A 23,525-nucleotide genomic window follows, 5' to 3' on the forward strand; every position below is an offset into this window, starting at 1 on the left:
CAATTCCGACAGTGCAGCGCTCCCTCAGTACCGGCACCGGGGGGAGTGTCAGCCTGGATTACGGAGCTCAAATCCTAGAGTATATACATCTACCCCCGACAGTGCAGCACTCCCTCAGTACTGGCACCGGGGTCAGGGGGTGGGGGAGGGGGAGGGGGAGGGGGGAGGGGTTGGGTGGGGAGTGTGGGCCTGGATTATGGAGCTCAAATCCTCGAGTAGATTCATGCCTCACAAGTGCCAGGCAATGACTATCTACAACAGTGGAGGACCTAACCATTGCCCCCTGATATTCAATGGTAATATCCTGGGGATTCATGATTTTACAGCCCTCCATCAGTTCTATTTTCTCAAGAGAAAAACCCTAACCTATTAGGGTGGCACAGTGGTCAGCGCTGCTGCCTCACAGCGCCAGGGTCCCGGATTCAATTCCGGCCCTGGGTGACTGTGTGGAGTTTCCCATGTCTGCGTGTGTTTCTTCCGGTTGCTCGGGTTTCCTCCCACACTCCAAAGATGTGCAGTTTAGGTGGATTGGCCGTTCTAAATTGTCCCTTAGTGTCCAAAGGTATGAAGGTTAGATGGATTAGCCACAGGTGAATGTGTAGTGTTGTGGGGAAAGTGTTAGGGAGAGAGCCTGGGTAAGATACTTAATCAGAGAGTTGGTGCGCACTCGATGGGCTAAATGGCCTCTTTGGCACTGCAGGAATTCTATGATTCCATGATATCATCAACGAAAAACTGAACCAGACCCAGCCATATAAATACTGTGGCTCCCACAGCAGGTCAGAGGCTGGGAATCCTGCGGAGAGTAACTCACCTCCTGACTCCCCCCAAAGCCTGTCCACATCTACAAGGACACAAGTCAGGAGTGTGATGGAATACTCTCCACTTGCCTGGATGAGAGCGGCTCTCAACAACACTCGAGAAGCTCGACACCATCCGGGACAAAGCAGCCCCGCTCGATTGACACACTAACCCCCACCCTCAACATTCACTCCCTCCACCACCGACACACAGAGGCAGCCGTGTGTACCATCTACAAGATGCACTGCAGTGACTCACCAAGGCTCCTTCCACAGCACCTTCCAAACCCGCCACCTCTACCACCTAGAAGGACAAGGGGTGTGGGGGGGGAAGAGGGCTAGGGTGACAGCAGATACATGGGGAATACCACCACCTGCAAGTTTCCATCGGAGACAGGTTGATGTGGGGTAATGACTGAGGTATTGATTGAATTGACGCTAAGACTCGATCCTCTTACTGCCCTCCAATTCCTTGCTAAATATCTACCTGCATCTCTGATCCCCTCTGTCTCGCTCGCTTGCTCTCCCTCTCTGTGTGTGTGTCTCTCTCTCTCTCTCTCATTGTCTCTGTCTATGTGTGTCTGTTTCTCTGTCTCTCTGTCTCATGCTCTCCTGTGTCTCCCCCTCTGCCTGTTGCTATCTCTGTCTCTCTGTGTCACGCTCTCTCTCTCTCTCTGTGTCTGTCTCTCTCTGCCTCTCTCTTTCTTTGTCTGTCTGTCTGTGTCTCTGTCTCTCTCTGTCTCTCTCACCATCATACAATCATAAAGCTTTTCGGCACAAGAAGAGGCCTTTCAGCCCATCTCTATTCTCTTGCTTTCCCCCTCTCTGTCTCTCTATTTCTCGTTCTCGCTCTCTGTTCCTGTCCTACTTTCCCCTCTCTCTTTGCAATAGAGCAGGAGTTTTTAACTCTCTCTCTCTCTCTCTCTCTATCTCATTCTTTCTCTTTTTCTGACTCCACAGGGGTCAGACTGATGAGTCAGGGTCGCTCTCTCTGTTTTTCTCTCTCTCTGTCTGTCTCTCTCTGTCTCTCTGTCTTTGTCTCCCTTTCTTTCTTCCTCTCCCTGTTCCTCTCTCCCCCAGTTTCTCTGTAGTTTAGCAGGTGTTTTTACTCTCTCTCTCTCTCTCTCTCTGTCTCTCTGCGCGTGCCTGTCCATCTCCTGTATTGACATCAGCGGCTGGGTCTCTGCCTAGATCAGTGGGGAGTCAGGAATGTCTGGGATGGTGGTGGGACAGAGCAGAGTAGAGAAACAGAGTGCGAGCGCGAGAGAGAGAGAGAGTGGAGTGTTGTAGGATCAGAAGACTGCACAGAAATCCTTGGCCAAGTGTGAGCTCGCTCACACCGAGTCCGACCTGGGACAATATTTGGAGAGGGAAAGAGACAGAGGGAAAGAGTCAGGGTGGGGGGGTTTATTCGGCGTGATGTGTTAGCGCTCCAGGAAGGGGCTCCAAGTCAACGCTGTGGCATTTCCCGTCGGGAGGTGATCTACTTCGCACTGGCTCAGTCATGGAGGACGCCAACACCTCGGGCTCCCTCCTGAACCTGTCGCTTCCCCTGGAACCCCCCGGGGAGGGATTGGCGGTGCCTGCCTTCATTGGCGCTGTCCTATCCCTGATGTGCCTGGCAGGCTCAGCGGGCAATATCTACACGCTGGTGCTGATGTGTCGAGTTCTGCGGCCAAGTGCCTCCATGTATGTCCACGTGGTGAACCTGGCCCTGGCTGATCTCCTCTACCTATCCACCGTGCCCTTCATTGTCTATAACAGCCTGGTGAAGGACTGGGCCTTTGGTGAGGCGGGCTGCCGGGCCCTGCTGGCACTCGACCTGCTGACCATGCACGCCAGTATCTTCACCCTGGCCCTGATGAGCTGTGAGCGCCACGCGGCCGTCACCCGCCCCCTGCAGTCTGCCCGGGGCCGGGCGCGGACTCCCCGCAGGCTGTTGGCAGCCCTGGTCTGGCTGGCGTCGCTGGCCCTCACCCTGCCCATGATGGTGACTATCCAGCTGGAGGAGAGGGTGCTGGAGGACGGGCCGGCCAGGCGCCTGTGCACACCCGGCTGGAGTGAGGAGGACAGCCGTCTCTACCTCACCCTCCTCTTTGGCACCAGCTTCTTAGGCCCTGGCCTGCTCATCGGTTACCTGTACGCAGGCCTGGCCCGGGCCTACTGGCAGGCCCAGACCCGGGCGCCCGTTCGCCGCTCACCCCGCCTCAAGGTGGTGGGCCTGGTCTTTGCCATCGTGCTGACCTATTGGGCGTGCTTCCTGCCATTCTGGGTATGGCAGCTCTTCCCCCTGTACGCCCCCGCCTTCCGCCTCTCCTTCAGGACCCAGAGCCGCATCAATGACCTGGTCACCTGCCTGACCTATGGCAACAGCTGCGTCAACCCCTTCCTCTACACCCTGCTCACCAAGAACTACAAGGAGTACCTGAAGGGCCGGCAACGCGGGGCAGCCTCCCGCAGCCCCTCCTCGGCCCCTGGATCAGGCATCGCCGGCAACGTGGGAGGCAAGTCCGGCACAGCAACTGGACCAAAGGCGGAGAGGCAGCGATCACTTCCCTCGGAAGGGGACACGGGAGGCGGCACAGTGTAAACAAAGGTGAGAATGCGGAATACCTCACATCCCCACAATCCAGGGCGATGGAGAGAGTGGGCAGCAAGGCGGAGCGAGGAGGGGGGAAACAGAGAGGGGGGGGGGGAGACGGGGGGGAGACAGAGAGAGAGAGCGGGGGGAGACAGAGAGAGAGAGAGAGGGGGGAGAGAGAGAGGGGGGGAGAGAGAGCGGGGGGGAGACAGAGAGAGAGAGAGCGGGGGGAGACAGAGAGAGAGAGCGGGGGGAGACAGAGAGAGAGAGAGCGGGGGGAGACAGAGAGAGAGAGAGCGGGGGGAGACAGAGAGAGAGAGAGCGGGGGGAGACAGAGAGAGAGAGAGCGGGGGGAGACAGAGAGAGAGAGCGGGGGGAGACAGAGAGAGAGAGAGCGGGGGGAGACTGAGAGAGAGAGCGGGGGGAGACTGAGAGAGAGAGCGGGGGGAGACTGAGAGAGAGAGCGGGGGGAGACTGAGAGAGAGAGCGGGGGGAGACTGAGAGAGAGAGCGGGGGGAGACTGAGAGAGAGAGCGGGGGGAGACAGAGAGAGAGGCGGGGGTAGACGGGAGGGTGGGTAAACAGACAGAGAGAGGGGGAGACAAACAGATAGGGAGAGGGGGGAGACAGACAGAGACAGAGAGGAGGGGGACAGACAGAGACAGAGAGAGGGGGGGACAGACAGAGACAGAGAGAGGGAGGGACAGACAGAGACAGAGAGAGGGAGGGACAGACAGAGACAGAGAGAGGGGGGGACAGAGAAAGGGAATGTGAAAAGGAGACAAAGAGAAACAGAGAGTGGGAGACACAGACTGTGAAAGTAAGACACAGAGACAATGAAAAAGAGAGTGTGAAAGAGATATAGAAGAGAGACAGAGAAAGAGGTGAAATAGAAATATAAAGGAACAATGAAAGAGAGCGTGAAACAGAGATGTAAGGAGAGAGAGAGAATGAAAGAACGTGAGAGAGAGAGAGAAAAAATGTGAAAGAGAGATATAAGGAGAGTGACAGACAGAGAGAGACGATGAAAGAGAGAGAGAGACGGGTAGATAGAGAATGTCCAACACCAGATTAAAATGCTGGAGAAATCAAACACCCGCAGCAGGAATGCAGAAATCTGAAGGCAAATTAGGACGGAATTACAGACTGGAATCTAATCGAGGGGTTCGGGGTGGTTTATATATAGAATAACAGTACCCGGGAGTGAGTTACAGACTGGAATCTAATCGAGGGGTTCGGGGTGGTTTATATATAGAATAACAGATACCCGGGAATGAGAAAGAGACTGGAATCTAATCGAGGGGTTCAGTATGGTTTATATATAGAATAACAGATATCCGGGAGTGAGCAACAGACTGGAATCTAATCGAGGGGTTTGGGATGGTTTATATGTACAATAACAGGTACCCGGGAGTGAGTGACAGACTGGAATCTAATCGAGGGGTTCAGGATGATTTATATATAGAATAACAGATATCCGGGAGTGAGGAACAGACTGGAATCTAATCGAGGGGTTCAGGGTGGTTTATATATAGAATAACAGATATCCGGGAGTGAGGAACAGACTGGAATCTAATCGAGGGGTTCGGGGTGGTTTATATATAGAATAACAGATACCCGGGAGTGAGTTACAGACTGGAATCTAATCAAGGGGTTCAGGATGGTTTATATATAGAATAACAGATATCCGGGAGTGAGGAACAGACTGGAATCTAATCGAGGGGTTCAGGATGGTTTATATATAGAATAACAGATACCCGGGAGCGAGTTACAGACTGGAATCTAATCGAGGGGTTCGGGGTGGTTTATATATAGAATAATAGATACCTGGGAGTGAGTTACAGACTGGAATCTAATCGAGGGGTTCTGGGTGGTTTATATATAGAATAACAGATATCTGGGAGCGAGGAACAGACTGGAGTCTAATCGAGGGGTTCAGGGTGGTTTATACACAGAATAACAGATACCCGGGAGTGAGTTACAGACTGGAATCTAATTGAGGGGTTCGGGATGGTTTATATATAGAATAACAGATACCCGGGAGTGAGTTACAGACTGGATTCTAATCGAGGGGTTCGGGGTGGTTTATATATAGAATAACAGATACCTCGGACTGAGTTACAGACTGGAATCTAATCGAGGGGTTCGGGGTGGTTTATATATAAAATAACAAATACCCGGGGGTGAGTTACAGACTGGAATCTAATCGAAGGGTTCAGGGTGGTTGATATATGGAGTGAATGTTAGCCGGGAGTGAGTTACAGACTGGAATCGAATCGAGGGGTTCAGGGTGGTTGATATATAGAGTGAAAGTTAGCCGGGAGTGAGTTACAGACTGGAATCTAATCGAGGAGTTCAGGGTGGTTTATATATAAAATAACAGATACCCGGGAGTGAGTTACAGACTGGAATCTAATCGAGGGGTTCAGGGTGGTTTATATATAGAATAACAGATACCATGGAGTGAGTTACAGACTGGAATCTAATCGAGGGGTTCAGGATGGTTTATATATAGAATAACAGATTCCGGGAGTGAGGAACAGACTGGAATCTAATCGAGGGGTTCGGGATGGTTTATATGTACAATAACAGATACCCGGGAGTGAGTTACAGACTGGAATCTAATCGAGGGGTTCAGGATGGTTTAGATATAGAATAACAGATATCCGGGAGTGAGTTACAGACTGGAATCTAATCGAGGGGTTCGGGGGGGGTTATATATAGAATAACAGATACCCGGGAGTGAGTTACAGACTGGAATCTAATCGAGGGGTTCAGGGTGGTTTATACATACAATAACAGATACCTGGGAGTGAGTTACTGACTGGAATCTAATCGAGGGATTCGGGACGCTTTATATATAGAATAACAGATACCCGGGAGTGAGTGACAGTCTGGAATCTAATCCAGGGGTTCGGGGTGGTTTATATATAGAATAGCAGATACCCGGGAGTGAGTTACAGACTGGAATCTAATCGAGGGGTTCGGGGTGGTTTATATATAGAATAACAGATACCTGGGAGTGAAATACAGACTGGAATCTAATCAAGAGGTTTGGGGTGGTTTATCTATCGAATAACAGATACCTGGGATTGAGTTGCAGACTGGAATCTAATCGAGGGGTTCGGGATGGTTTATATATAGAATAACAGATACACGGGAGTAAGTTACAGACTGGAATCTAATCGAAGGGTTCGGGGTGGTTTATGTATAGAAAAGCAGATACCCTGGAGTGAGTTACAGACTGGAATCTCATCGAGGGGTTCAGGGTGGTTTATATATAGAATAACAGATACCGGGGAGTGAGTTACACACTCGACTCTAATCGAGGGGTTCGGGGCGGTTTATATATGGAATAACAGATACCCGGGAGTGAGTGACAGACTGGAATCTAATCCAGGGGTTCGGGGTGGTTTATATATAGAATAGCAGATACCCGGGAGTGAGTGACAGACTGGAATCCAATCGAGGGGTTCGGGGTGGTTTATATATAGAATAACAGATACCCGGGAGTGAGTTACAGACTGGAATCTAATCCAGGGGTTCGGGGTGGTTTATATATAGAATAACAGATACCCGGGAGTGAGTTACAGACTGGAATCTAATCCAGGGGTTCGGGGTGGTTTATGTATAGAATAACAGATACCCCGGAGTGAGTTACAGACTGGAATCTAATCCAGGGGTTTGGTGTGGTTTATATATAGAATAACAGATACCTGGGATTGAGTTACAGACTGGAATCTAATTGAGGGGTTCGAGGTGGTTTATATATAGAATAACAGATACCCGGGAGTGAGTTACAGACTGGAATCTAATCGAGGGGTTCGGGGTGGTTTATATATAGAATAACAGATACCCGGGAGTGAGTTACAGACTGGAATCTAAACGAGGGGTTCGGGGTGGTTTATATATACAATATCAGATACCCGGGAGTGAGTTACAGACTGGAATCTAATCGAGGTGTTCGGGGTGGTTTATATATAGAATAACAGATATCCGGGAGTGAGGAACAGACAGGAATCTAATCGAGGGGTTCAGGGTGGTTTATACATAGAATAACATATGTCCGGGAGTGAGTTACAGACTGGAATCTAATCGAGGGGTTCGGGATGGTTTATATAGAATAACAGATGTCTGGGAGTGAGTTACAAACTGGAATATAATCGAGGGGTTCGGGATGGTTTATATATAGAATGACAGATACCCGGGAGTGAGTTACAGACTGGAATCTAATCGAGGGGTTCGGGATGGTTTATATATAGAATAACAGATACCCGGGAGTGAGTTACACACTGGAATCTAATCAAGGGGTTTGGGGTGGTTTATATATAGAATAACAGATACCCGGGAGTGAGTGACAGACTGGAATCTAATCAAGAGGTTTGGGGTGGTTTATATATCGAATTACCGATACCCGGGAGTGAGTTACACACTGGAATCTCATCGAGTGGTTCGGGGCAGTTTATATATAGACTAACAGAATCACAGGAGTGAGTTACAGACCGGAATCTAATCGAGAGGTTCGGGGTGGTTTATACATACAATAACAGATACCTGGGATTGAGTTACAGACTGGAATCTAATCGAAGGGTTCGGCGTGGCTTATGTATAGAATAACAGATACCTGGGAGTGAGTTACAGACTGGAATCTAATCGAAGGGTTCGGCGTGGCTTATGTATAGAATAACAGATACCCGGGAGTGAGTTACAGACTGGAATCTAATCGAAGGGTTCGGGATGGTTTATATACAGAATAACAGATACCCGGGAGTGAGTTACAGACTGGAATCTAATCGAGGGGTTCAGGGTGGTTTATATATAGAATAACAGATACCTGGGAGCGAAATACAGACTGGAATCTAATCGAGGGGTTTGGGGTGGTTTATATATAGAATAGCAGATACCCGGGAGTGAGTTACAGACTAGAATCTAATCGAGGGGTTCGGAGTGGTTTATATGTAGAATAACAGATACCCGGGAGTGAGTTACAGACTGGACTCTAATCGAGGGGTTCAGGGCGGTTTATATATAGAATAACAGAATCACAGGAGTGAGTTACAGACCGGAATCTAATCGAGAGGTTCGGGGTGGTTTATACATACAATAACAGATACCTGGGAGTGAGTTACTGACTGGAATCTAATCGAGGGATTCGGGACGCTTTATATATAGAATAACAGATACCCGGGAGTGAGTGACAGTCTGGAATCTAATCCAGGGGTTCGGGGTGGTTTATATATAGAATAGCAGATACCCGGGAGTGAGTTACAGACTGGAATCTAATCGAGGGGTTCGGGGTGGTTTATATATAGAATAACAGATACCTGGGAGTGAAATACAGACTGGAATCTAATCAAGAGGTTTGGGGTGGTTTATCTATCGAATAACAGATACCTGGGATTGAGTTGCAGACTGGAATCTAATCGAGGGGTTCGGGATGGTTTATATATAGAATAACAGATACACGGGAGTAAGTTACAGACTGGAATCTAATCGAAGGGTTCGGGGTGGTTTATGTATAGAAAAGCAGATACCCTGGAGTGAGTTACAGACTGGAATCTCATCGAGGGGTTCAGGGTGGTTTATATATAGAATAACAGATACCGGGGAGTGAGTTACACACTCGACTCTAATCGAGGGGTTCGGGGCGGTTTATATATGGAATAACAGATACCCGGGAGTGAGTGACAGACTGGAATCTAATCCAGGGGTTCGGGGTGGTTTATATATAGAATAGCAGATACCCGGGAGTGAGTGACAGACTGGAATCCAATCGAGGGGTTCGGGGTGGTTTATATATAGAATAACAGATACCCGGGAGTGAGTTACAGACTGGAATCTAATCCAGGGGTTCGGGGTGGTTTATATATAGAATAACAGATACCCGGGAGTGAGTTACAGACTGGAATCTAATCCAGGGGTTCGGGGTGGTTTATGTATAGAATAACAGATACCCCGGAGTGAGTTACAGACTGGAATCTAATCCAGGGGTTTGGTGTGGTTTATATATAGAATAACAGATACCTGGGATTGAGTTACAGACTGGAATCTAATTGAGGGGTTCGAGGTGGTTTATATATAGAATAACAGATACCCGGGAGTGAGTTACAGACTGGAATCTAATCGAGGGGTTCGGGGTGGTTTATATATAGAATAACAGATACCCGGGAGTGAGTTACAGACTGGAATCTAATCGAGGGGTTCGGGGTGGTTTATATATAGAATAACAGATACACGGGAGTGAGTTACAGACTGGAATCTAATCGAGGGGTTTGGGGTGGTTTATATATAGAATAACAGATACCCGGGAGTGAGTTACAGACTGGAATCTAATCGAGGGGTTCGGGGTGGTTTCTATACAGAATAACAGATACCTGGGAGTGAGTTACAGACTGGAATCTAATCGAGGGGTTCGGGGTGGTTTATATACAGAATAACAGTTACCTGGGAGTGAGTTACAGACTGGAATCTAATCGAGGGGTTTGGGGTGGTTTATATATAGAATAACAGATACCCGGGAGTGAGTTGCAGACTGGAATCTAATCGAGGGTTTTGGGGTGGTTTATATATAGAATAACAGATACCCGGGAGTGAGTTACAGACTGGAATCTAATCGAGGGGTTCGGGGTGGTTTATATATAGAATAACAGATACCCGGGAGCAAGTTACAGACTGAAATCTAATCGAGGCGTTTGGGGTGGTTTATATATAGAATAACAGATACCCGGGAGCGAGTTACAGACTGGAATCTAATCGAGGGGTTCGGGGTGGTTTATATGTAGAATAACAGATACCCGGGAGCGAGTTACAGACTGGAATCTAATCGAGGCGTTTGGGGTGGTTTATATATAGAATAACAGTACCTCGGAGTGAGTTACAGCCTGGAATCGATCTGTGGTGATGCAGGTCGTTGATAGATGGTGTAAAAGCCTCCTGTGTCTCTGACACAGAAACAGGAAGAGGCCACTCAGCCCCTCAATCCTGTTCACCATTCAATCAGATTCTAGCTGATCTCTATCTAAAGTCCATCCACCCATCTCAGTTCTGTAAACCTTAATCTCCTTGTCCACAACATAAATCTATCTCCGATCTGAACTTTCTATTTTAACCCCAGCTTCAACTCCCCCTTTAGAGTCACAGGGCAACACGGCCCACAAACAGGCCCTTTGGCCCCACCATGCTGACCCATGCTGCCCTCCCAGCTAGTCCCAATTGCCTGCTTTTGGCCCATATCCCTCGAATCTTTCCCCAGCCATGTACTTATCCAAATGCTTTTTAAATGTTGCTATTGAACCTCCTGTGGGGGCGAAGAGGGACAGAGTTCCTGAATTCCATTCCCCTTTGTGTGAGGAAATGCTTCCTGACGTTCCCCGTTGACTGGGGGAGCGTGTTGGAAGGTAGGTCTGCTGAGGAGCAGTGGAGGATCTTTCAGGAGATCTTTCTTGGTGCTCAGCAGAAATTTATTCCAATGGTTAAAAAGGACAGTAGGAGGAGAGATAATCAGCCGTGGATAACGAAGGAGGTGAAGTAAAGTGTTAAAAGCAGAGGCGTTTAGAGTAGCTGAGAGTAGTGGGTGAGAAGAGGATTGGGAGACGTTTAAATGTCAACAAAGTTTGACAAAGAAGTTGATAAAGAAGGGTAGGAGAAACTATGAAGCTGGGCTAGCACTTAATATAAAAAAGGATAGCAAGAGTTTTTATAAATATATAAAAAGGAAGAGGCTGACTCGGGTGAACGTTGGACCCTTAGAGGATGAGAGGGGGGTCTTAGTGGTAGGGGATGGGGAAATGGCTGAGGTCTTGAATAACTTTTTTGTTTCTGTCTTCACAGAGGAGGACGTGAATAATTTGCCGGGTGTTCGAGATGGAAAGGTGGTAGGACTGGAGGGTCTCAATGACATTATTGTTACTAGAGAGGCGGTGCTCGACAGACTGGAGGGACTGATTGTGGACAAGTCCCCAGGACCGGATGGAATGCATCCGAGGGTTCTGAAAGAAATGGCGGAGGTGATAGTGGATGCCTTGGTGGTTATTTTCCAGACGTCACTGGATTCCGGGGAAGTGCCGGAAGATTGGAAAGCGGCTAATGTTACGCCGTTGTTTAAGAAGGGTGCCAGGCAAAAGGCAGGGAATTATAGGCCGGTCAGTTTAACATCTGTTGTAGGTAAAATGTTAGAATCCATCATCAAGGAGGAAATAGCAAGGCATCTTGAGGGGAATTGCTTGAAAGAGCAGACGTAGCACGGTTTCGTTAAAGGGAAGTCGTGTCTGACAAATTTATTGGAGTTCTATGAGGATGTGTCTCGGGCGGTGGATAGAGGAGAGCCGGTGGATGTGGTCTTTCTTGATAAGAACATAAGAACATAAGAAATAGGAGCAGGAGTAGGCCATCTAGCCCTTCGAGCCTGCCCCGCCATTCAATAAGATCATGGCTGATCTGTCGTGGCTCAGTTCCACTTTCCCGCCCTCTCCCCATAACCCTTAATCCCCTCTCTTATCAAAAACCCATCAACCCGCGTCTTAAAAATATTTAGCGAGGTAGCCTCCACCACTTCAACGGGCAGAGAATTCCAGAGATTCACCACCCTTTGAGTGAAGAAGTTCCTCCTCAACTCCGTTCTAAACCGCACCCCCCCCCTTTATCCTGAGGCTGTGCCCCCTAGTCCTACTGTCTTTTTTGAGCGGGAAGAGTCTCTCCACCTCTATCCTATCCATCCCATTCATCATCTTATACGTCTCAATGAGATCTCCCCTCATTCTTCTAAACTCTAACGAGTACAAGCCTAGTTTATTCAGCCTGTCCTCATAGCTCAACCCCCTCAACTCCGGTATCAGCCTAGTAAACCTCCTCTGCACTCCCTCCAAGGCCAAAATATCTTTGCGCAGGTGCGGCGCCCAAAACTGCACACAGTACTCCAGCTGCGGCCTCACCAATGCCCTATACAGCTGCAGCAAGACCTCCCTACTTTTATATTCAATCCCCCTCGCTATGAAGGCCAGCATCCCATTCGCCTTCCTGACCACATGCTGCACCTGCAAGCTGGGTTTTTGCGACTCATGCACAAGGACCCTGAGGTCCCTCTGCACCGTTGCCTGCTGCAGTTTTTCGCCATGTAAGTAATAGTCCTCCCTACCATTATTCCTACCAAAGTGGACCACCTCACACTTGCCAACATTAAATTCCATTTGCCATTTCCTGGCCCATTTGCCCAGCCTATCTTGATCCTTCTGCAGACTCTCCACACCCTCCGCACAATTTGCCGTTCCCCCAATCTTGGTGTCATCAGCAAATTTCGACACCATACACTCGGTTTCCTCCTCCAGATCATCTATATAAATGGTAAAAAGCTGAGGCCCCAGCACCGACCCCTGGGGCACTCCACTAGTCACCATCCACCAATCCGAATAGCACCCGTTGACCCCCACTCTCTGCCTCCTATTTGACAACCAATCCTCTATCCACGCTAACACCCTACCCCCAACTCCATGTCCCTCGACCTTCTGCAATAACCTCTTGTGAGGTACTTTGTCAAACGCCTTCTGAAAATCCAGAAAGACCACATCCACCGGCTCTCCTCTATCCACTGCCCTAGACACATCCTCATAGAACTCCAGTAAATTTGTCAGACACGACTTCCCTTTAATGAAACCGTGCTGCGTCTGCTCTATCAAGCAATTCCCTTCAAGATGCCTCGCAATTTCCTCCTTAATGACGGATTCTAACATTTTACCTACCACAGACGTTAAACTAACCGGCCTATAATTCCCTGCCTTTTGCCTGGCACCCTTCTTAAACAACAGCGTAACATTAGCCGTTTTCCAATCTTCCGGCACTTCCCCGGAATCCAGCAATGTCTGGAAAATAACCACCAAGGCATCCACTATCACCTCCGCCATTTCTTTCAGAACCCTCGGATGCATTCCATCCGGTCCTGGGGACTTGTGCACAATCAGCCCCTCCAGTCTGTCGAGCACCGCCTCTCTAGTAACAGTAATGTCATTAAGACCCTCCAGTCCTACCACCTTTCCATCACTAACACCCGATTTTCAGAAGACGTTTGACAAGGTACCTCACAAGAGGTTATTGCAGAAGGGCATGGAGTTGGGGGTAGGGTGTTAGCGTGGATAGAGGATTGTTTGTCAAATAGGAGGCAGAGAGTGGGGGTCAATGGGTGCTATTCGGATTGGCGGATGGTGACTAGTGGAGTGTCCCAGGGGTTGGTGCTGGGGCCTCAGCTATTTACCATTTATACAGATGATCTGGAGGAGGGAACCGAGTGTATGGTGTCGAAATTTGCTGATGACACCAAGATTGGTGGAACGGCAAATTGCGCGGAGGGTGTGGAGAGTCTGCAGAAGGATCTAGATAGGCTGGGTGAATGGGCCAGGAAATGGCAAATGGAATTTAATGTTGGCAAGTGCGAGGCGGTCCACTTTGGTAGGAATAATGGTAGGAAGGACTATTACTTACGTGGCAAAAAACTGCAGCAGGCGACAGTGCAGAGGGACCTCGGGGTCCTTGTGCATGAGTCGCAAAAACCCAGCCTGCAGGTGCAGCAGGTGGTCAGGAAGGCGAATGGGATGCTGGCCTTCATCGCGAGGGGGATTGAATATAAAAGTAGGGAGGTCTTGCTGCAGCTGTATAGGGCATTGGTGAGGCCGCAGCTGGAGTACTGTGTGCAGTTTTGGTCGCCGCACTTACGCAAGGATATTTTGGCCTTGGAGGGAGTGCAGAGGAGGTTTACTGGGCTGATGCCGGAGTTGAGGGGGTTGAGCTATGAGGAGAGGCTGAATAAATTAGGCTTGTACTCATTAGAGTTTAGAAGAATGAGGGGAGATCTCATTGAGACGTATAAGATGATGAATGGGATGGATAGGATAGAGGTGGAGAGACTCTTCCCGCTCAGAAAGGTCAATAGGACTAGGGGGCACAGCCTCAAGATAAAGGGGGGATGGTTTAGAACGGAGTTGAGGAGGAACTTCTTCACTCAAAGGGTGGTGAATCTCTGGAATTCTCTGCCCGTTGAAGTGGTGGAGGCTGCCTCGCTAAATATTTTTAAGATGCGGGTTGATGGGTTTTTGATAAGAGAGGGGATTAAGGGTTATGGGGAGAGGGCAGGAAAGTGGAACTGAGCCACGACAGATCAGCCATGATCTTATTGAATGGCGGGGCAGGCTCGAAGGGCTAGGTGGCCGACTCCTGCTCCTATTTCTTATGTTCTTCCCCCAAATGGCCTGCCTGACAGTGGAAGATTCTGCCCCCTCCCCCTTTGTTCTCCACTCTTCCCCCCACCCCCAGCCAACCCCCACCAGAGGCAGTAATTTCTCTCTATCGACCCGATCAAATCTTTCCATCATCTGAACATCAAATGGATTATCATTTCATCTTCACCAGTCGAGGAACACGGCCCCTGTCTCTGCAAATCACCCCCCATCTCACCCCTTTTTACATCAGTATCATCAGAGATTCCAGGGACTGAGGGGGAGTGAGATTGAAGGAGAAAGAGAGAGAGACCAAGGAGGTCCCCTCATTCCTAATTCTCATCCTCCTGGTCAAATCCCTCCCTCCCTCCCTATCTCTGTAACCTCCTCCAGCCCCTACGATTCTCATCCTCCTGTTCAAATCCCTCCCTCACTCGTTCCCTCCCCCCCTATCGCTGTAACCTTCTACAACCCTCCAAGATCTGTGTTCTCCTTCAATTACGGTCTCTGAAGGATCCCCTAATTCCCATCACTCCACCATTGGTGGCTGTGCCTTCAGCTGCCTGGGAGAGCCAGATAGGCTGCCCGGTGTCTGAGTGTATATGGGGAGGGGTGGGCGTGAGGGTTAATCCTCCCTCCCTCCGATAGGGGAACAGGCTGCCCGGTGTCTGAGTGTAAATGGGGGAGAGGTGGGTGAGAGGGTTAATCCTCCCTCCCTCCGATAGGGGAACAGGCTGCCCGGTGTCTGAGTGTATATGGGGGAGAGGTGGGTGAGGGGGTTAATCCCCCCTCCCTCCCTCCGATAGGGGAACAGGCTGCCCGGTGTCTGAGTGTAAATGGGGGAGAGGTGGGTGAGGGGGTTAATCCCCCCTCCCTCCGATAGGGGAACAGGCTGCCCGGTGTCTGAATGTAAATGGGGGAGAGGTGGGTGAGAGGGTTAATCCTCCCTCCCTCCGATAGGGGAACAGGCTGCCCGGTGTCTGAGTGTAAATGGGGGAGAGGTGGGTGAGAGGGTTAATCCCCCCTCCCTCCGATAGGGGAACAGGCTGCCCGGTGTCTGAGTGTAAATGGGGGAGAGGTGGGTGAGGGGGTTAATCCCCCCTCCCTCTGATAGGGGAACAGGCTGCCCGGTGTCTCAGTGTAAATGGGGGAGAGGTGGGTGAGAGGGTTAATCCCCCCTCCCTCCGATAGGGGAACAGGCTGCCCGGTGTCTGAGTGTAAATGGGGGAGAGGTGGGTGAGGGGGTTAATCCCCCCTCCCTCCGATAGGGGAACAGGCTGCCCGGTGTCTGAGTGTAAATGGGGGAGAGGTGGGTGAGAGGGTTAATCCCCCCTCCCTCCAATAGGGGAACAGGCTGCCCAGTGTCTCAGTGTAAATGGGGGAGAGGTGGGTGAGAGGGTTAATCCCCCCTCCCTCCGATAGGGGAACAGGCTGCCCGGTGTCTGAATGTAAATGGGGGAGAGGTGGGTGAGGGGGTTAATCCTCCCTCCCTCCGATAGGGGAACAGACTGCCCGGTGTCTGAGTGTAAATGGGGAGAGGTGGGTGAGAGGGTTAATCCCCCCTCCCTCCCTCCGATAGGGGAACAGGCTGCCCGGTGTCTGAGTGTAAATGGGGGAGAGGTGGGCGAGAAGGTTAATCCCCCCTCCCTCCGATAGGGGAACAGGCTGCCCGGTGTCTGAATGTAAATGGGGGAGAGGTGGGTGAGAGGGTTAATCCCCCCTCCCTCCCTCCGATAGGGGAACAGGCTGCCCGGTGTCTGAGTGTAAATGGGGGAGAGGTGGGTGAGGGGGTTAATCCTCCCTCCCTCCGATAGGGGAACAGGCTGCCCGGTGTCTGAGTGTAAATGGGGGAGAGGTGGGCGAGAGGGTTAATCTCCTGACAGACCCTGTTCCCCCTCTGCTGGCTTCAGCTAGAATTGCGATAGTGTCCAAGGGAAGCTCTAAGAATTAGAGTGGGAGTGCGAGCAAGTGGGCAAAAGAGAGTGTGCGCGCGCGAGAGAGAGTGTGCGCGCGCGAGAGAGAGTGTGCGCGCGCGAGAGAGAGTGTGCGCGCGCGAGAGAGAGTGTGCGCGCGCGAGAGAGAGAGTGTGCGCAGAGTGGTCATTATGGTGGTGTTTCCGACGATGTCTCCATTCTGGTGGCGTTCAGGGGGATTGAGCCTCACTGTGACAGACATTGTATAACCTTTTGTCGTGTTTCTTCAGGGAGAGGTTGCCGGGGAGTGGGAGAGACTCCCGTCAGGCGGACACTGATGGACAGTGAGAGAATGTGGAATAGAAGGAGGTGGGGGAGAAGTGATCAGCTGGAGGAGGAGGAGCAGCGACAATATCAGATCCACGGATCAAATCTTGTCAATCCACCATTCCTTCTCCTGAAATCGGACTGGATGGCAGCCTGTCCTTGATTGTTTGGGGGGGGTGGATTCAGGAGACAGCGGGAATGGCGCTTCCGACCACTCGTCTGTTCGACTGCAGAATCATCGCCCGACTGGGTGGAGGACTGTCTTTTCGTTGCTGTGTTGGTTGGTGCCTGAGGTGTGAGCTGTTCGTTTCAATCCCTTCCACAGCCTGAGATACTCCCCTCCCAGTTCTCCCCTCCCAGTTCTCCCCTCCCAGTTCTCCCCTCCCAGTTCTCCGCACCACTGAACACACCCCCAACCCAGCCCCTGTAACATGCCCAAACACCCCCAACCCAGCCCCTGTAACACACCCAAACACCTCCAACCCAGCCCCTGTAACACACCCAAACACCTCCAATCCAGCCCCTGTAACACACCCAAACACCCCCAACCCAGCCCCTGTAACATGGCCCAAACACTCCTAAAACACAGGGTTAGATACAGAGTAAAGCTCCCTCTACACTGTCCCCCATCAAACACTCCCAGGACAGGTACAGCACGGGGTTAGATACAGAGTAAAGCTCCCTCTACACTGTCCCCATCAAACACTCCCAGGACAGGAACAGCACGAGGTTAGATACAGAGTAAAGCTCCCTCTACACTGTCCCCATCAAACACTCCCAGGACAGGTACAGCACAGGGTTAGATACAGAGTAAAGCTTCCTCTACACTGTCCCCCATCAAACACTCCCAGGACAGGTACAGCACAGGGTTAGATACAGAGTAAAGCTTCCTCTACACTGTCCCCCATCAAACACTCCCAGGACAGGTACAGCACAGGGTTAGATACAGAGTAATGCTCCCTCTACACTGTCCCCCATCAAACACTCCCAGGACAGGTACAGCACAGGGTTAGATACAGAGTAAAGCTCCCTCTACACTGTCCCCCATCAAACACTCCCAGGACAGGTACAGCACGGGGTTAGATACAGGGTAAAGCTCCCTCTACACTGTCCCCATCAAACACTCCCCCCATCAAACACTCCCAGGACAGGTACAGCACGGGGTTAGATACAGAGTAAAGCTCCCTCTACACTGTCCCCCCATCAAACACTCCCAGGACAGGTACAGCACGGGGTTAGATACAGAGTAAAGCTCCCTCTACACTGTCCCCCATCAAACACTCCCAGGACAGGTACAGCACGGGGTTAGATACAGAGTAAAGCTCCCTCTACACTGTCCCCATCAAACACTCCTAGGACAGGTACAGCACGGGGTTAGATACAGAGTAAAGCTCTTTCTGTACGATGACATTGCATTTTGAATGAAATCGGAGTCTCCATCAGTCGCTAGTTGTTGTAACTCTCTCTCTCTATGTGTGTATGTAAACAGTATACCTGTGATCTTGTATCAGTATTTGTACTCATTGGGACTCCATTAAGCATTGTATTTAAACAGTACTTTACATGAGGCAAACGCACTTTGCCCAACATTCCATATATTCCAATGCTCTGTTTGGTTCCTGCGTCTCATGGCTCCAACTGCAATTAAAAAAAATCCAATCAATGTCCTGACTCCGTCATTATTGATTGTTTTGATTTTTGGCTCTTTGCTCTCTCAAAGCGGTCCTAGGTCTCAGGAGAGAAGACCCAGCACCAACTGGCCCAGCAGCTGAGGCCTGGGCACAGGCAGGACTAGCAGCTGAGGCCTGGGCCCTTCACCAAAGCATAGAATTTGGATGTCTGCCCTTTGTGAGCACACTGAGGCGGGGCGTGTGGAGGCCCTGCCCCTCCCATCAGTAGCTCAGAGGCCTCTATGACTTCGTGGTGAGAGTTCCCCCTCCCCTTGCCCACCCCAGCCTGCCCTCAGCTTTTCCCCCAAGACCAGTGATCTGGAGATGACAGTGAGGGCCAGGCCGCTGTGGGGCCTAAGCTGCCTATTGTTGCTTGGCCAGGCTGGAGGCTGCTTGCTATGCTCGACTGCCCTGGCAGAGCTGCTGGAGGATCTGATGCTCGATTACATCCCCGATCACAGCAAGGGGCTCGATCGACAAGAGGCAGAAAACAAAATCAAGCATCTGATAGTCCACGTTAGCAGATCCAGTCTAATGGGTACAAACCCCCTCCCCCTCAGAGATCAGGCCTGGCTTCTTCCCTCAGTCTCCAAACTGTGACACTCCCTCCCTCCCTCCGTCCCCAAACTGTGACACTCCCTCCCTCCCTCCCTCCGTCCCCAAACTGTGACCCTCCCTCCCTCCGTCTCCAAACTGTGACACTCCCTCCCTCCCTCCGTCTCCAAACTGTGACACTCCCTCCCTCCCTCCGTCTCCAAACTGTGACACTCCCTCCCTCCCTCCGTCCCCAAACTGTGACACTCCCTCCCTCCCTCCGTCTCCAAACTGTGACACTCCCTCCCTCCCTCTGTCTCCAAACTGTGACACTCCCTCCCTCCCTCTGTCTCCAAACTGTGACACTCCCTCCCTCCCTCCCTCCGTCCCCAAACTGTGACACTCCCTCCCTCCCTCTGTCTCCAAACTGTGACACTCCCTCCCTCCCTCCGTCCCCAAACTGTGACACTCCCTCCCTCCCTCCGTCCCCAAACTGTGACACTCCCTCCCTCCCTCCGTCCCCAAACTGTGACACTCCCTCCCTCTAACTCTTTGTGTCCAAAGTACAAAATTTCTGGATGTTTTGACCGCCTTTACATTTTTTCTAGCACAGGCGATCCTGGATAAAGTGACGATCGAAATAAAGAGAGAAATCACCAACATCATCAAACAGAAATTAAAGGGTAAACCTCTTAAACTCTACACAAGGCAGCAGTTACCCGGGAGTGAGTTACAGACGGGAATCTAATCTAGGGGTTCGGGATCGTTTATATATAGAATAACAGATACCCGGGAGTGAGTTACAGACCGGAATCTAATCGAGGGGTTCAGGGTGGTTTATATATAGAATAACAGATACCCGGGAATGAGTTACAGACTGGAATCTAATCGAGGGGTTCGGGGTGGTTTATATACAGAGTAACAGATTCCCGGGAGTGAGTTACAGACTGGAATCTAATCGAGGTGTTCGGAGTGGTTTATATACAGAGTAACAGATTCCCGGGAGTGAGTTACAGACTGGAATCTAATCGAGGGGTTCGGGGTGGTTTATATATAGAATAACAGATACCCGGGAGTGAGTTACAGACTGGAATCTAATCGAGGGGTTCAGACTAGTTTATATATAGAATAACAGATACCTGGGAGTGAGTTACAGACTGGAATCTAATCGAGGGGTTTGGGGTGGTTTATATACAGAATAACAGATACCCGGGAGTGAGTCACAGACTGGAATCTAATCGAGGGGTCCGGGGTGGTTTATATACAGAATGACAGATACCTGGGAGTGAGTTACAGACTGGAATCTAATCGAGGGGTTCGGGGTGGTTTATATATAGAATAACAGATACCCGGGAGTGAATTACAGACTGGAATCTAATCGAGGGGTTCGGGGTGGTTTATATATAGAATAACAGATACCTGGGAGTGAGTTACAGACTGGAATCTAATCGAGGGGTTCGGGGTGGTTTATATATAGAATAACAGATACCCGGGAGTGAGTTACAGACTGGAATCTAATCGAGGGGTTCGGGGTGGTTTATATACAGAATAACAGATACCCGGGAGTGAGTTACAGACTGGAATCTAATGGAGTGGTTTATATTTGGACGAATTCCTGGGAGTGAATTACTCAGAGACCAGATTTAGTTTGTATTGAGTCACCAACAGTAGTAAACCTATAATGACCTCAGTTCTGATGTCTCACTGCTGCATCATATCAGCCTCCCCCTCATGTCTGTGGCTGTCAAATGTCCCTCAGAATATTTTTTCAGATGAATTATTTGTGGACACGTTGAATGCCGTTAGAAAGTTGTTGTGAAGGATGGTGTTAAACTCCAGTGCACAGCCTCTCATGAGGCACTTCTTCAAATGCCATCTCCAAGTCTGGGTAACTGGCATTCATCGATGTTTCCCCACTCCACTGTCCCTGTCAGCCTGTAAGTGAGGGTTTTGCCTCCATTGATGAAAGCTTCTTGCAGGAGTGAAATCTCTTGGAGGGGCGTGTTAATGGGTGCTGTGGTAACCAGCAAGGAAGAAAGTCTTTAGTTACAGGAAAATGTGGATCGGAGTGGTTGGATAGGCAGGACCGTGGCCAATGGAATTTAACCTTGGAAAGTGTGAGCTGGTGGATCCTGGAAGGACTAACAAGGCATTGGAATACACAATTCTGGGACAGAGGACAGAGGGAGCTTGGGGTGTGTGTCCAGAGATCCCTGAAGACAGGACAGGTAGATACGGTGGTTAAGAAGGTTCATGGGGACATTTGTTTTATTAGCTGAGGCACAGAATATAAGAGCAGAGTTATGATGGAGCTGTATAAAACACTGGTTAGGCTAGAGGACTGTGTGCAGTTCTGGTCACCACACTTGAGGAAGGATGTGATTGCATTGGAGAGGGTGCAGAGGAGATTCACCAGGAAGCTGCATTTCAGCGATGGAGAGAGGCTAGTTAGGCTGGCGTTGTTTTCCTTGGAACAGAGAAGGCTGACAGGGGAGCTGATTGAACTGGTAATCTTACTGTGCCTTTAAGAAGTGTTTTTTTTAATCATGATCTCTGCAGCTCTCACAGTCAGTGACATGCCCACAGCCTTAGGTGATGTCATTGTTGGGGGGAGGAAAATAATTGTGGACTGGTCAGGTGACAGGAGTTAATTCTCAGTTTTAGTTTTAGAAGGGACAACAAGGTAAGAAGAAGTGTTTTCCCTCTCTCCCTGTTGCTTTGAAAATTCTGTTAGTTAGCTGTGGCCTAACCAGCGTTTCATACAGCTCCATCATAACCTCCCTGCTCTTATATTCTGTGCCTCGGCTAATAAAGGTGAATGTCCTCATGTTTTCCTGAAGGGTGGAAGCCTGCCGTTGTTGGGGGCTGGACCAGACTCTGATGCTTTGGGAAGCTGCCTTGTCTTAAGAACATAAGAACATAAGAAATAGGAGCAGGAGTAGGCCATCTAGCCCTTCGAGCCTGCCCCGCCATTCAATAAGATCATGGCTGATCTGTCGTGGCTCAGTTCCACTTTCCCGCCCTCTCCCCATAACCCTTAATCCCCTCTCTTATCAAAAACCCATCAACCCGCGTCTTAAAAATATTTAGCGAGGCAGCCTCCACCACTTCAACGGGCAGAGAATTCCAGAGATTCACCACCCTTTGAGTGAAGAAGTTCCTCCTCAACTCCGTTCTAAACCGCCCCCCCTTTATCTTGAGGCTGTGCCCCCTAGTCCTACTGTCCTTTCTGAGCGGGAAGAGTCTCTCCACCTCTATCCTATCCATCCCATTCATCATCTTATACGTCTCAATGAGATCTCCCCTCATTCTTCTAAACTCTAACGAGTACAAGCCTAATTTATTCAGCCTCTCCTCATAGCTCAATCCCCTCAACTCCGGCATCAGCCTAGTAAACCTCCTCTGCACTCCCTCCAAGGCCAAAATATCCTTGCGTAAGTGCGGCGACCAAAACTGCACACAGTACTCCAGCTGCGGCCTCACCAATGCCCTATACAGCCGCAGCAAGACCTCCCTACTTTTATATTCAATCCCCCTCGCGATGAAGGCCAGCATCCCATTCGCCTTCCTGACCACCTGCTGCACCTGCAGACTGGGTTTTTGCGACTCATGCACAAGGACCCCCAGGTCCCTCTGCACCGTCGCCTGCTGCAGTTTTTCACCACGTAAGTAATAATCCTTCCTACCATTATTCCTACCAAAGTGGACCACCTCACACTTGCCAACATTAAATTCCATTTGCCATTTCCTGGCCCATTCGCCCAGCCTATCTAAATCCTTCTGCAGACTCTCCACACCCTCCGCACAATTTGCCATTCCACCAATCTTGGTGTCATCAGCAAATTTCGACACCCTGCACTCGGTTCCCTCCTCCAGATCATCTATATAAATGGTAAAAAGCTGAGGCCCCAGCACCGACCCCTGGGGCACTCCACTAGTCACCATCCACCAATCCGAATAGCACCCATTGACCCCCACTCTCTGCCTCCTATTTGACAACCAATCCTCTAGCCACGCTAACACCCTACCCCCAACTCCATGTCCCCTGACCTTCTGCAATAACCTCTTGTGAGGTACCTTGTCAAACGCCTTCTGAAAATCAAGAAAGACCACATCCACTGGCTCTCCTCTATCCACCGCCCTAGACACATCCTCATAGAATTCCAGTAAATTTGTCAGACACGACTTCCCTTTAACGAAATCGTGCTGCGTCTGCTCTATCAAGCAATTCCCCTCAAGATGCCTCGCTATTTCCTCCTTGATGACTGATTCTAACATTTTACCTACAACAGACGTTAAACTAACCGGCCTATAATTCCCTGCCTTTTGCCTGGCACCCTTCTTAAACAACGGCGTAACATTAGCCGTTTTCCAATCTTCCGGCACTGCCCCGGAATCCAGCGACGTCTGGAAAATAACCACCAAGGCATCCACTATCACCTCCGCCATTTCTTTTAGGACCCTCGGATGCATTCCATCCGGTCCTGGGGACTTGTCCAC

At 50.2% G+C, this 23,525-nt stretch overlaps 1 protein-coding gene across 1 annotated transcript; it reads left to right on the forward strand.

Annotated features, from left to right (window-relative positions):
• Positions 1–2,217: 2,217 nt before the first annotated feature.
• LOC145339568 (urotensin-2 receptor-like) lies at positions 2,218–17,221 on the forward strand. The gene is made up of 2 exons (XM_080184061.1): positions 2,218–3,396; positions 16,785–17,221. The coding sequence occupies exon 1, from the start codon at positions 2,305–2,307 to the stop codon at positions 3,388–3,390; it is 1,086 nt and encodes a 361-aa protein (XP_080040187.1). The 5' UTR covers positions 2,218–2,304; the 3' UTR covers positions 3,391–3,396; positions 16,785–17,221.
• The last annotated feature ends 6,304 nt before the right edge of the window (positions 17,222–23,525 follow it).

This window comes from Carcharhinus amblyrhynchos, unplaced genomic scaffold (genome assembly GCF_965287045.1).
Source record: "Carcharhinus amblyrhynchos unplaced genomic scaffold, sCarAmb.v2.hapA scaffold_542, whole genome shotgun sequence".
Taxonomy (NCBI): Eukaryota; Metazoa; Chordata; class Chondrichthyes; order Carcharhiniformes; family Carcharhinidae; genus Carcharhinus; species Carcharhinus amblyrhynchos.

Coding starts and splice junctions, on each gene's coding strand:
- LOC145339568 (XM_080184061.1), top strand. CDS start 2,305: ATGGAGGACGCCAACACCTCGGGCTCCCTCCTGAACCTGTCGCTTCCC.